At 43.8% G+C, this 14,039-nt stretch overlaps 1 protein-coding gene across 1 annotated transcript; it reads right to left on the reverse strand.

The window, feature by feature from the left end:
- Positions 1-3,122: 3,122 nt before the first annotated feature.
- On the reverse strand, positions 3,123-13,789 carry ripk4 (receptor-interacting serine-threonine kinase 4). The gene is made up of 8 exons (XM_084564598.1): positions 13,493-13,789; positions 10,997-11,288; positions 10,234-10,382; positions 9,869-9,918; positions 7,832-7,990; positions 7,494-7,609; positions 6,566-6,806; positions 3,123-6,418 (listed from the first exon to the last, which is right to left on the reverse strand). Exons 1-8 carry the CDS (start codon positions 13,678-13,680, stop codon positions 5,172-5,174), a joined length of 2,442 nt encoding a protein of 813 aa, XP_084420724.1. The 5' UTR covers positions 13,681-13,789; the 3' UTR covers positions 3,123-5,171.
- Between the last annotated feature and the right edge of the window lie 250 nt (positions 13,790-14,039).

The following is a 14,039-nucleotide window of genomic DNA, read 5'->3' on the forward strand; positions in this document are numbered from 1 at the left end:
TGAATGAATGAATGAATAATAATAAGAAATCAGCATTACAAAGTACTTAACACAGACATAGATTACATAAAAATTTGCTCACAGAGATCACAGAGTCACCTGACCTTATTTGTTCAGGCAGTTCAGGCAGTTCAGGCAGACGATGGTGCTAAAAGTGCAGCGATGTAGCCAGGGGCACGGCCATTAGGAGCTTTAAAAGTAATAAGTAGGCTCAATAACAAATAGGCGCAGTGCAGTGCTGTGATCCGCTTTTGTGGTTCTCTTTCAATGAATTTTGCACTGTCATGAGATTGATTTATTGTTCAGACATGTAAAAAGGGTATTAGAATAATCCAGGAGCAAAAAAAAAAAAAAAAAAAGGCTTGTTAAATAGTCTCTGTGTCTTTAAAACATAAAATGTGCCAGATTTTGTAAAAATGTGCCATTAGACAGGCTATTCACTTTGTCCTACATCTGTTCAGTCAGACCAAGCTTTGTGTAGGCCTCTGGTCCACCTGGCAGCACAGTCAAAGGGGAACTACTGTTTTTTACAACCTGGGATAAAATACGATCGTTTACTCACCCGTATAACTTTTGTGTAATTTGCAGTCATTACGGAGATAATTAGATCATCGTATATCCACGTAGTGGGAGTGACTGGGGCACCGAAACACAGCCTCTAAATAACACATTATCTGCCGCGAAACTCGTTCATTTCACCAATATTTTGTTATCGTATGCTAGTGCTATTCCCCGTTGAGTCCAGAGTTACCTGTTAGATTGACCTACAGACCCCGGATGATGTCTTCTGACCTGGATGATATCATCTCTGAGCGGCGCGCGCACCCACGGCGGTCGGCTTGTTTACCTGTAATTTGCTACTGTTATGGTTCGTCCACAACCTCAGAATCAGCCATGTTGCAAAACATTAGCAGTAGCAAATGGACCCCGGATGATGATAACAGGTAACTCCGGACTCAACGGGGATAGCATACGATAACAAAATATTGGTGAAATGAACGAGTTTCATGGCAGATAATGCGTTATTTAGAGGCTGCGTTTCGGTGCCCCAGTCACTCCCACTATATGGATATACGCTGATCTAATTATCTCCTGACTGACTACATATTACAAAAAAGTTATATGGGTGAGTAAACAGTCGTATTTTATGCCAGAAATAAGGTCCAGGTTGTAAAAAACAGTAGTTCCCCTTTAACTATGAACCTTCACTGCGTATCAGAATCACACAGTTACTCACAGGTATTGTATACGCAGATGCATGTGACTAAAACTGTGAACACTAAAGCTGTATTCAGAATTCCTACCAGACCTAATGTAATATCAGCACTTCTGCATGTTAGACTCCGTTGTATTCATGAATGTGTCACTGCAATACAAAGCTGGAATCAAGGGTGCGAGGACTGATGTCATCAAGAAACAAATCCTGACATGTCCCCAAGCTGCTCCATTAACAAACAGAATGGTCACGTGTTGAGACGGTGGCAGTATATTGCTTACTGTGTGGTGACATGGAAATGCTTTCTGCTTCACAGACTGTGGACTTTAACTTCACCACATTATGTGTTTGTGTTGTCAGACTCATACTTTCAAGGAAACGATTTTTCCCCTTAGCAGTACCGTACTAAGAAATAATTAAGCTCTAACTAAACTAAATAAGGCTTTCCCCAACATGCACTTTAACTATGTATGCCTTTATTGTCTATCAGTAATTTTCTTTCTACGACATTTCAGTGGTGCATTCATCCTTAGCTTAGTTAGCCATAAATCTTACCATTCATCAGTGCTGAGTGCGCCCACATCCACGTTTGCACCCTGAGGCTACATCCACATGTAGCAGCTTGCCTCACTTCTCAAGAGACATGATCTCAAATCTTGTTCAGCGAGTTCTGTGAGGTTAAAGTAAGGGGAGAAGGGAGAAAGAGTGGGGAGAAAAACAGCCCACAGCGCACTGTATGAGATTTAATTCTTGCAGCAACCAGCCAAAGAGCTTAGAACAGATGTTAATGTTTGGCTAATAGTTTTGTTTTCATATAATCTGCCACTGACTGTGGTATGAGGAAGCACAGTATGAACATACATCGATTTTGTTGGCCATTAACCCATTTTATTTATTACCTTATCACGATAAAGAGCTTTGCAACACTTCAGTAAATGTTTTGTGTTTCGTAAGCTTTTTCAGTCTGTCAGTCTGATAGAGCAGCGAAGTGTGACTCAGCCAAACTGAAAAGTCCCCGTCGCTGTCAAACAAAGGAGCAACCAGACACCTCTTCTGACAAAAAAGAAGTCTTGCAATCTTGGAGACACTCACTGATTATAAATGCAAGCCTTTCCAGACAGCTGGTCATGCAGCAATGGTAACTTTATACAGCTATTTAATGTTAGCTTACCCCGTATCCGTTATTATACATGCTTTTTCTCAAGATCATTTAGGAATATCCACTGTTGAAGTATTTTAGATGTAGATAATTGCACAGTCCACCATACTGATATATACATAGAATTGCTGTAGTGATTTAACTCAACATTATTTTGTGTCAAATTTCTGGCACATACTGACTCACATTATTGTTACTGACACTTACTATCATCGGAGTGAATGCAAATGAACGTTTACCCACTAAATCCCTGCTTTACCCATATCAAGCCTTGTGATAGCCTCGTTTGAGTTTGTGACATAAATCAATGGTTTTCACCTATTGCACTGTATATTCAAGTGCCTCAGTGTGGATGTTGTCTCACTGCTTTCGGTGGCCATTAAACCACAGCGGCAGACATTTTGGACAACAGGCTGCACCATGCCCTGTCAATAAACAAACAATCCATAGCCTTATTCGGAGCACCCGTTGGACTGCTGCCTTGGTAGGCCCAAGATGGTTTCCTTCACCCAAGGCAATATGACTAATATAAGGGTTGGGACTGACTTCATCCACCATTCATCGAGCTTTGAGGCGACAGAACAGACTTTAACTGAAAACAAATGAGCAGAACAGTGGAAATGAAAAGGAAATGACTCAGGAATGTATATGGTTAAACTTAAACAGTAGTATACATCCATCAAGACAGACCAAGGAAATCTAGTTAACACTTATAAATGTAATAAGTTGATACTGATGTATTTCACAGTAAAATTAAAATATGTAAACGCAGAAATAGACAAGTGGAGGCCAGGTCAACTCCTTGTGCTGTTTTTAAGGTTTTTAGAGTTGTACCTAAACCGCTTCTGTCTGTGTCAGGCTGCATCCTGCTGGGGATGGCTGCTGCCATCAAGGAGTGTCATTGCTATGGGGTGGGGGTGCCTGATCTGGTCTAGGTGAGTGGTACATGTCTAAGTAACATCCATACAAATGCCAGGTCCAAAAGTTTCCCAGCAGAACAAGATGGTCAATGTTATTTACTTCTCCTGTCAGTTGTTTTAATGTTGTGGCTTTTTATTTCTTGTGAAAACGTTCATTTTTGTGGTGACTGAATGTGCTTTAAATTACGCAGAAAGGCAGAACTGTGGCCCTGAACTGTCAGTTATTTTAACAGACACAACCGCCGCCTTGACAGGAGATGGAAGCTGAGATTGGGAAACAAGAGCGCATTATCTTCCCCATAGCTGGAGCTGAGACAGATCACCAGGCAACTGGCAGGATAGAGTGCTATGTACACAAAACAGAGGCCTCAGATTACACACGTTTCACGCAGTCATTTTCTGGGTCTCCGCAAACACAAGCTATAAAAACAGGACAATTACAACCACCAGCCACCCGCACAGAGTTTCTCGGGTTACGAAAAGCCGAGCCCTTGAGGCGTCAGGGATGGCATGTTGGTTTTTGTGAGTGATGAAAAGTTAAAGTGGTCTGAAGTATTAGCCAACAGGCTGGAATTGCAGGTAGTACACCAGCGCCCCTTCTCACTCATCCATCATCTTACAGCCTGTGATCCCCCTCAGGGGTAGTTCCCATGGTCTGTGCCAACCTGAACATAGTAGTAGAGGCATAAAAATAATAACACTCCAGATGAGGCTGCAGATGCAGACATGCAAACTCTACTCGACACCGAGGCCAATCACTCATTCGCACGTGGAGGTGGAACAGTGGCTAACTCTCTTGGAGACGCACAGGCTCGGGACAAGATCCTGTCTCCAGCAAACCTGCAGTAACACGAGGTGTTCAAAGCTTTAAAGAAAAAAAAGTGAAATACTCTACTTCACTTTAAAAGCAGAAGAGTGCATAGATTCTGTTAACTTACGCAATATTTTGCGGTGAGTAGATTGAGAGTTGATACTATCAGAGAGTTTGTTCCCATTTCAGTGACCGTATTAGATTAAATTAAAACAAGAACTTAATCAGTATGCTGTCAGTGGTGTTGACTTTGTAGGAAATATATTGTCGGCATGGAATTGCAGTTGTGAATTTTCTTAACACCTTGAAATTCTGTAAATTAAAAGTGTTATGTTTGTCATAGAAAGGGGTTTAACTGCATGTATGAGGCTTGTTCTTACAACATCTCACTTATGTGTGCTTATTCTGCAAAATGTACATAAACTTTGGAATAAAGTTATAAAAATTACACGAGCAATATCTTCTTTCATCTTCTCCTTGCTTGGAAAATTGAAATAAGAAAATAATTTCAGCCAATTAAATATTCATGAGCCCCAAAACTGGAAATTTGATTGAAAGGCAACAAGGTCAAACAAAAGCAGAGGTTTAAAATGTTTTAATCGATGATGCAGCATATGTAACAAATACAGAACACTGAAAGTTTCTTGAATGCAATGGCTCTGATGATCTACAGCATTTATGTAATAAGGCTTGTGACCAGAGTTCATGGTCTACTCAGTATAACTCACAGGCATACCAGCTGCAGTGTGGTATAGTAAAAGGTTCCTCAAGGAGGTTTCCTAATTACAGTTTTAATACATGTCATGTGCTTGTTAAGTAAAAAATATGCTTGTTAAGTAAAAAAAGTAAAAAGTCTAACTTCAAATACAAGGCAGTATTTATATTCTATTTACAGTGTACATATTTACATCATAGCTATTCTGACCATTAGGCAATACCTCCAGTGCTCAAAGGGCTTCTAAGTCCCAAAAAAATGTCCCTACCCAACTCCGAGGCAGCAGAAAAGTAGAAAAAAATACACGGAAGACAGTTCTGTACACTTTTGACCGTGTCTCTTTGCTAATGTTAGCATGGACCTGAGTCACAAAGTGAGCTTGTGGACTGTGGGCAGACTGTGGTGTGCTCTGCCAGCTTGAGAATCACAACTTTCCTCTTGCGCGGTGCAGCCTCTGGTGTTGTGGGCTCTTCGGCCACTGATGGCACTGAGCTCTCTGTAACTAAGTCTTTGCAGTCTTGAGGCAGCAGCATAGTAATAACGTTTGTGTATCCACCTTGCACTGCCAGGTGTAATGGGCTAAGGCCCTGCTCGTCTAACAGCGTTCCACCATCTGGACAGTGAAGGAGCAGCTCTTTGAGGACTTCACAGTGTCCACTCTCTGCTGCCAGGTGGCAGGGGGTGCGTAGGGACTGGTTGGTTCTATAGGGGTCTGCCCCCTCTTCTATCAGCATCTTGACTGTGGCGAGGTGGCCTCGCTGGGAGGCTAAGTGGAGAGGAGTGAGTGAATGTACGTTCTGAGCGTGGATATCGGCATGGTGTTTGATCAAAAGGCGAGAGGTGCTGGTGTGTCCCGTTTCCGCCGCCACATGTAGTGCTGTGTTTAATACAGCCGACGACTTGTGGACATCTGCTCCGAGCTCAATCAGGATCCGTGCCACTCGATACTGCCCCCTCTGGGATGCCAGATGCAGCGGTGTGCGGCCATCTGTCGTTTGGCCGTCCACATCAGCGCCAGCCTGCTTGACCAGCAGCTTGACAATACCCAGATGCCCTTGCCAGGCAGCGAAGTGGAGAGCAGTCCAGTTGTCTTTGCCCTTGATGCGAACATCAGCACCACGGCTCAGCAGCACCCGGATTACGTTCTCCTGGCCATGCTGGCAGGCCACGTGGGCCGGCGTGCGTCCCTGGCCATCGATCTCATTAATCGCCGCCCCTCGGTCTAGCAGCAGGCGTGTGATGGCCTCGTCCCCGTTCTGGGCAGCCCAGTGCAAGGCTGTGTATTGATCCTCATCTTTGGCATTCACGTTGGTGCTGCGCCGACCCAGCAGGAGTTCTGCCAGTGGCTTCAGGTGCTTCTCTGTGGCCAGATGGAGAGGTGTGGAGCCACGGGTGTTTGCGAAGTTCGGATTGGCATTGTTCAGGAGGAGGAACTTGACGGCTTCCTCATTACCCATGGTGATGGCGTGGTGGAGCAAACTGCCTCCTCCGTCGAGGAGAAGGTCAACATCTTGAGGTTGCAGGATCTTCATCAGCTTGGCAGTATCTTTGATCCTGATGGCTTCGCACAGCTTTCGCTTCTGGACCTCAGCAGAATCTGAACAGTGATGAAGAAAAAAAAAAAGATGTTAAGCAAAAATCCCAACCTAAAGCAGTAAACTTACACCTTTACTCTGTTCCTGTTCATGCATTTATGACCTTAAGGTACTTTTAGGTTTACACAAATATTTGCCATACTACTTACCATATGTACTTTCTTTCTCAAAAGACAGCGTGATGGAGTCTTGTGAGGAGAAGGCTGAATCTGCAGAGGAGATGCCAGACAGTCTCTTGCAAGTGTTCTCTTTGCTGTGGCAGCTATCCTCCTTCACTCGATCAAAGCTCCTAGAAATCCCAGAATCCACCTGGCTCAGCAGCTCTGACAGGCTGTAATCTTTTTCTGGCAACATGGCCGACTTTGGACGCACTGGCTTGTTTTCATTAACCTGCAGAGGAAACAGTCAAATAAGTGAGTATTTGAATAAATTGTTCTTTGACATTCTGTACATTCCACTATATTTACACTCAGGTGTGTAGCTAGAGCTCTTATCTAGACCCACTTACAATACAATGGCTACTGGCTACTGACTGGAATCGTTGGTTAAAAAGCACTTGAACACATTTGGAAATCAGCTTATCTAATGCCCGTACAGACAGATATCTCTGAGTAACAGCTGTCACTTCCCATGAGCAGGATGTATCTAGTCACGTACGCAACAGCGAACACCACGGAAGTGACAATGCAGCATTCAGGTTAAGCAAACTCATCAGTCAACATTCCTCTTTTGTGACGTAATGGTTGTTTGGGATTAAACTTATGACTTACGAAGACATATTCACGTCTGAAACACTTTAAAGATAAGCCCGTCTGAGTGTGTAGTTATACATTAATGAAAAAGGCTTGTCAGTCACACTATAAAGAAGAGATGAAGATAAGAGGGGAAAAAAAGTGACACCGTGTAAAAACATATGCGCGGGGAATTACTACTTTAATAGCTCTATTCAAATTTTAAACAAAAGCTCAAAAGATCCACTACGGTCAAAAGGTTTTCAAAACAAAATACATGGCTGCATCTTCCAGAGAAGGCAAAAGCTTCCAAAAAGCAGTAAATGTGCTGCTGTCATGTCCATACCTGATTATTAGTGAGTCCATTAGGGGACATGGGCTCTGGGTCTGACGTTGATAAGGTTGGCGTCTTGGGCTCCTCTTGAGGTTTAGAGCAGAGCTCCTCAGCTTCAGATGTGATTTCTGCAAGAGAAACAGCTCTGGGTCAGGTTTCAATAATAGCAGGGAACACGAGGAACACAAAGGAGAAGAAGACTAGTGCAGCAGTGTGTTTAACTCAGCCAAAAGGGAAGAAAAAAAAGGGGGGGGGGGCTTATAATTATGAGACAGCTTTTGTTCCGTGTTCATTTTCTTGGATCAGGATAGAAGCTTGACATTTGTCACAAGGTAGAGAGGCACAGTTACCTTGGAAGCTGGGTCTGGCTGCAGGGTTTGTGGCCCAGCAACGCTGCATGAGGCTCAGGAAACCCGTGCAGGCTGAAGGTCGACATCGTGGCACTGCTCCCATGTCTGGACGCACCCCTTTCACCACCTTCACCATGATCTGCAATATATTGTTCTCTCCTGAAAGGAAGGAAAACAAAGGAGTACTTCAGTTTATTCACAAATCAGCTCCACTTCATTAAAAAAAAAAAAAAAGGTGTTGTTTCATATTCGTGTGGCACATGGATCAAGCTCTGACGCCTTTTCTGATGAGGACATACTGCGTGGTTTGAAGATATATACAAAACGCCTGCCTTGTATCCATAAGTCACATGTTGCAAAATATTGTATGACAACATAACCTAAGGTGGTGTAAGGCGCCACTGCCCATATAGACAGTCAGTTATGCATAGCTTTATCAGCATCTTCCTGTGTGCTTAGATAGGGGAATGTGTGCTGTTGTTTCCCATGGGAGCAAAGAGGGACAGCCTCTCAGAGTTCCTGGTGTGGGCTCTTTATATCTGAGAGTGGGATCAGCCAAGTCAATGATTCAGAACAAACAGGTAGAGGCGCTAATCACAGCTACTTTAACTCCCATTGTAGCCATAATACCCTTCGCAGGTGAAGTCAGAATATGGAAAGGGATGGTAACCAGGTCATTTCTCACTTTTTAATTATGTCTGGATCAACATGGGCGGTGCCAGTGGCAACCCTATTTCCCTCTCTGTACACTGGTCTTCAAAAGTGAGCTGTTACATGATACGCCTGGGAAAAAAAAACACTCCGCATGCCAGTCTGGCCCTGTCCACCTGTCTGGTTTGGAATTCATCAAGTAAACACTTACACAACAGCTCCTGTACACATACAGGCAAACTTGTACACACACCTTCAAAGGTGTAACCTGTGTATTGAACTTGTGTTTACTGGAAATGAAAAAAAAAAGCTTCTTCCTACTAGCAAACTTAAAAATAGATGATAAGTAAAGAGGGATAAGGAAAGTAAAGTAAAAATTCAGAAATATCAAGTAAATTAAATAAAGTAAATCCCGCCGACTCACCTATGACCTTTCCTGAAGCAGCACCGACAGCTTAACATTGGCAATTTTGAGTGAAATACAACAATACAACCAATACAACTATCAGCTTGATTGCCGTGAAATTTGGTGCACACAATCAAGCCTTCAGACCATCTGGAAATCCAACCAATACACCCTCAAAAACAAGATCCAGCTGTATGACAGCAATGTCAAGTCAGTCCTGCTATTTGGCTAGGAATGCTGGCGAGTGCTTGAGAGCGAAATGAGTAAGATAAACGCTTTCCACAATGGGTGTCTCCGGAAGATATGTCACATCTTTTGGCTAAAAATATCTCCAATTAAGGCCTGTACCAAAGGACAAACTCTCGCAATGTGGTGCTAGAAATTCAACATTGACAGCGTGGGGTGAAGCAAAGCATGCTGCACAAGATAAGATCAAATGGAAGCAGATAGTGGCAGCCTTATGTTCCACCAGGAACGAAGAGGATTAAGTAAGTAAGTAAGTAATCATGTCCTCTTCGTGATGACCTGTACTGACTTTGGTGCATCCTTGACTTTCCACCATCCTCAAGTCAGTGTTTTAGTTTGTCCAGTACCTTGGTTCAAAACCGCATTGCTGAAAAGCTACAGCTATTCCCAATTAGCCTCAGCTTTACTTCACATTCCCGCTAATTAGCAAAAGTTAGCATACTAACATTACAACTATGTTCCTCTGCTAAACACCATTTTTTTGGTCACAGCAGCATCGTACAGCCTCTCAGAGGAACTATTGGACGTTGGAGAACTGCTTGAAGTAAAATTGTAAAACGGGATATGACGATATTATCTAATCACTAAATAGTCAAAGCTTGTTATTGACCTCTAGTCCAGACCTACAACAACCATGACCGTTAATATCTTTATCTTGAGCCTCCATAACCTTTTTCCTTCACAAAAAGGGAAGCTCCACTGCCATTATGTACTGATCCTGCATTGATCCTTACCTTGGTATGGTTTCTTCTGTGTGAGAATCCCCCAGATCACGATGGAGAAGCTGGAAAAAAAATAAATCAACATTAGATTGAAAGGTTCACGGAAAACATTCAGCACTATCCTTCTGTCACAAAAGCAGCACTTGTCCTCAGTCTCAAGCATAACCTTCGCAGTATACACCTGTGCATTATTATTGGCTCAAATGTAGTGGTCTTTGCATTTGCTGCATTCAATTCCCATTCTATCATAACAAATCCATCTCCCAGCTATATTAATCACAGTGTGAGTCAGAGATTAACTGAACATACAAGTCATTCAACAGCAAACAAAACCCCACATGCGCACAAAAAGCTTGCATGCAGAGTGCTAAACCTACCTGTAAACATCATGCTTGGTGTCCGACACCCTGTCCTTTTCTATGATGCTCTCGGGTGGCAGGTAAGCAATGGTGCCGCAGAAGCCATCTCTGCTCATGTCATCGGCCCGTGACAGGCCGTTCCACCGGGCCAGGCCGAAATCAGATATCTGAAACACAAAGAGATCAGATAAGACCCTCAAACAGTGCAAGCCGATGTCTTTCTCATGAAGCGCCGCTGCATGATGACTAACTTAGCCCGCTGAGTGTGACAAGCAGCTAAGCTCTTATTATGCACTCAGTGGTATGATGAGGGCAACCCAGCCATGTCCCAGCCTGTAGGAGAGGAGGAGCACACACCTACCCACACACACATACTCACAGAGGAAGATTTAATAGGAGCTAAGTCAGTCCTGTTGGGACAAGCCCAGGTGAGCTGTTTACATCCAGGTATTAAACTCTAAAAAAGACGGTTCCCACCCACTGCCCTCAGTACGGTTGAGCTATTTAGAGATTGGACCGAGGCTGAGAGACACCTGTCTGCCCAGAGCAAGTACGGGGGAACAGCAAAGCACCTCATGGATGAACACCTTTCAAAAAACCTATAACTATGACTTTTAACAGGTTTGAAACACCTAGGGCAGTGGTTTGACTTAATGTGAAATCTTTCTACCAGCAACAAAACATTAAATCTTCGCATTTCTATAAGTATACTCTAAGAGTGCACAAATTATTCCAGCCATATATAATAAAAGATGTGTGCTAAGATATGTGTGCTCTTTACCTTGACATGGTAGTGGGCGTCCAGCAGGATGTTGGCTGGCTTCAGGTCCAGGTGGAGCAGTGGTGGATTCATGCAGTGCAGGAAGTTCATTCCTACTGCAGTCTCGTGGATGATGCGGAAGCGGAGCTCCCATGGCAGCGGCTCGGTGGCCAGCAGGGTCTCCAGGGAGCCGGTCTCCATGTACTCCATGACCAGGCCCTGGGGGTCATCGCAGATCCCGTACACAGGCAGGACATACCGGAACTTGGCCGCCTCCATCTTCTTAGCCTCCTCGAGGAGCTCCGAACGATCCCTGTGTTAGGGAAAAGATTCATTACTTTCATCACGTTGACATTACATGCATTGCATTTTGCCATCTCTGGTGAGTCAGGTGTTTTCTGCATTAATGTTACTGACATTAATGTTTAGGTGTTGGGTCATCTTTGTTTTTAAACCATGCTCCCACAGTTCTTTGCGCATAGTTATTCATCGAACCTGCCCCCTCATAAAACATTAACCTAATGATTCTGAGGTCATGCTGTGCAATATTTGGAGTAACTTCTGTCCTAACCCACGTACCAGCAAGTTGCACATCATCCTTACTGAGATCTTAGCTATGCAAAACATTTAACAGCAGTAACCTTGGGGTTTTTAGGCGTGACCTCCACAGACATCTGTAATTATTTTACACGTGTCCGTCGTGAGTATGTGGATCGTGCTCTTAAGTGCCCAGTGGTTTGGTTAAAGCCTCGAGGACATTCCAGCCCACCCTGGAACGCATCAAGAGAGCGCAGGAGGATTAAACACAGGTCTTCTGTTGCTCAACCGCTGAACGACCTTTATCAGTCGGCTGGCCCCGCTGACATACCTCAAACACAACCGTGCAGGTCACTCATGACCTCAGTGCGCATATCGAAAGACAAGGTTGGTTTCAAAATGAAAGTCTTAATGGGGGCATTTGGCAGAAAGATAAATCAGCACTCATGACTGTTTTCATAGGAATGCACTTCAAAGGCAGAATGAAGTGGGGATTCTGTTTTTCTACCATTAATGAAATGAAATCAGATGCACATAAGATACTCCTGCAATTCCTGAATCTATTATAGGCAGAGTGTATCCGATTACTAAAGGAGTCAATAGGAGGAAGCCTGGGTATAATTGTCCTTTATAGTGAGTACAAGTTAAGGAGGCGCAAGTCCCCATATCCACCAGGCAGGAATAATCAGACATGACACTGGAGAATGGGCAAGCACTTGTTTGCTAAGTCCTTCATCTAATCCAGAGTGCTCCCCGGCAGCTCCTCAGAACCAAACAATGCCTCTGCTTTAACGGAGAGGCATGGCAAGACCGGTTTTGCGGCTTCTTATATTGTCTGTGCCACACAGCGGCAGCCAGCGACACAAGCAGACAAAGGTGCCTTTGAGTCCCATTTGGTGGATGTTATGCATGGGTCACCGAAGCCTGCAGTCAAATGACTGTTTATGTACCTTAGAGATGTTTGCAGGCGATAACATCTTTGGTTCAGGTTCAGCGGATGCTTTAAGTTGCAACACAAGTTTGGGGATGTCAGTCCTCAAAGTTCCTGATTTAAATATTTTGGTGACACGGACCGGATGGATTGATACGTCAGGACTTAACTTCAGTGATGGATAATAACTTATATGTCACTTTTTTTTATTTATTTATTTTTTTTTATTAAACATTATTTTACTAGATAAGATGTATAAAGTGTCTGATGAAGCCGGTTGAGACAGCTGATCGGTGGATCGCTGCGCTGCTTGATGAGACAACTTCAGTAATGACTTGAGTAGAACTTGACAGCAGTCACTTTCACGGGAACGTAGCACAGACACACACACACATCCCAAGAAAATACACAAAAAACAAGTTGTCTTTTCTTTTTTGAAAACCATCCAGAGCTAAAGTGAGCCTCCTAATTATGGAAAACATGCCCGGTGGAAAGCTTGCTACTCTTATTGAACTGTACTTTCATTTAAATCGGCCCCTCCCTGGGGTCACTGATAACACGAGTGTATGTTGGGGACATCAGCTGGGATCCTTCCATGTTTGGGTCTAGTTGGAATAAGCAAACAGCTGTGGCCCTGAGCAATGTGGACTTATGCTTGCTCCGGGGATGAATCAGCATGTCTGCACTGCCTGCAACACAACTCAGCGATGTTGAAATATCTAAATGCGGTCTCCAGTTTGTGGCGGAGTCACCTTCGCAGCCACACTGTGTGCCCAGACTGGCACGGAGTGAGTCACTCTTTACTTAGTGTTCACTTTCTCATAATCTGAACCTCTGTCTGTCTGCTATTTGCCAATAAACTCGTAAAAATGGTTAAAAAGAGAGAGACAGGAACACCCGTAAAGACATATTTGTACTTTAAAGGATCATCTACATCAGTAAAGAAATGTCTGAACTATGCCACAGAGGAGCATGTGGAATGTCTTTTACAGCCCTTTACATCAACACCAGTATCAAGATAACACATGTAATAAACAGCTGGTACTTACTTGTCATCCACATGAAGGCAGGGAGGGCACTTGATAGCCAGCCATGTTTTCCACTGTACGTGCCGGACCTTGTATACTTGTCCAAATCCACCTGAGCCTATTTTCTCCCAGCTGCCAAACTCAGTGGAATCAAAGGTCCTCAACAGCCCCATATTCCCATGTGGAGAATCCGGGACATCCATATCCATGTTTAGAAACCCACCAGTAGGGTAAACTCCTTTTTTACTCGTCTCCAAGACACAATCTGGTGAAGTGAACACACACACACACTGACCTGCTCGCTTGTGAGCTCTTCCTTGTTTTTGCCCCTTGTCTATAGCTCTGTGTGCGGCTCCTCCCTCTCTTCAGGTGAAGAGGGGCAGGGCCTACTGCTGCTGCTGCCGTGACATCACATCCTGGTTTTGAAACACAGGGAAGAAAATGGAAAAGTTCAGGGAGGACGTAACAGCTCACAAGGCACCGTGCGCTTAGACAATGGTTTTCCAGATGCCCCGAAGTGCCAAACACTCTCAAATATCTGCCAAGAAAGGAAAAGAATATCTTCTGT

This window comes from Chelon labrosus, assembly GCF_963514085.1.
Source record: "Chelon labrosus genome assembly, chromosome: 17".
NCBI lineage: Eukaryota > Metazoa > Chordata > Actinopteri > Mugiliformes > Mugilidae > Chelon > Chelon labrosus.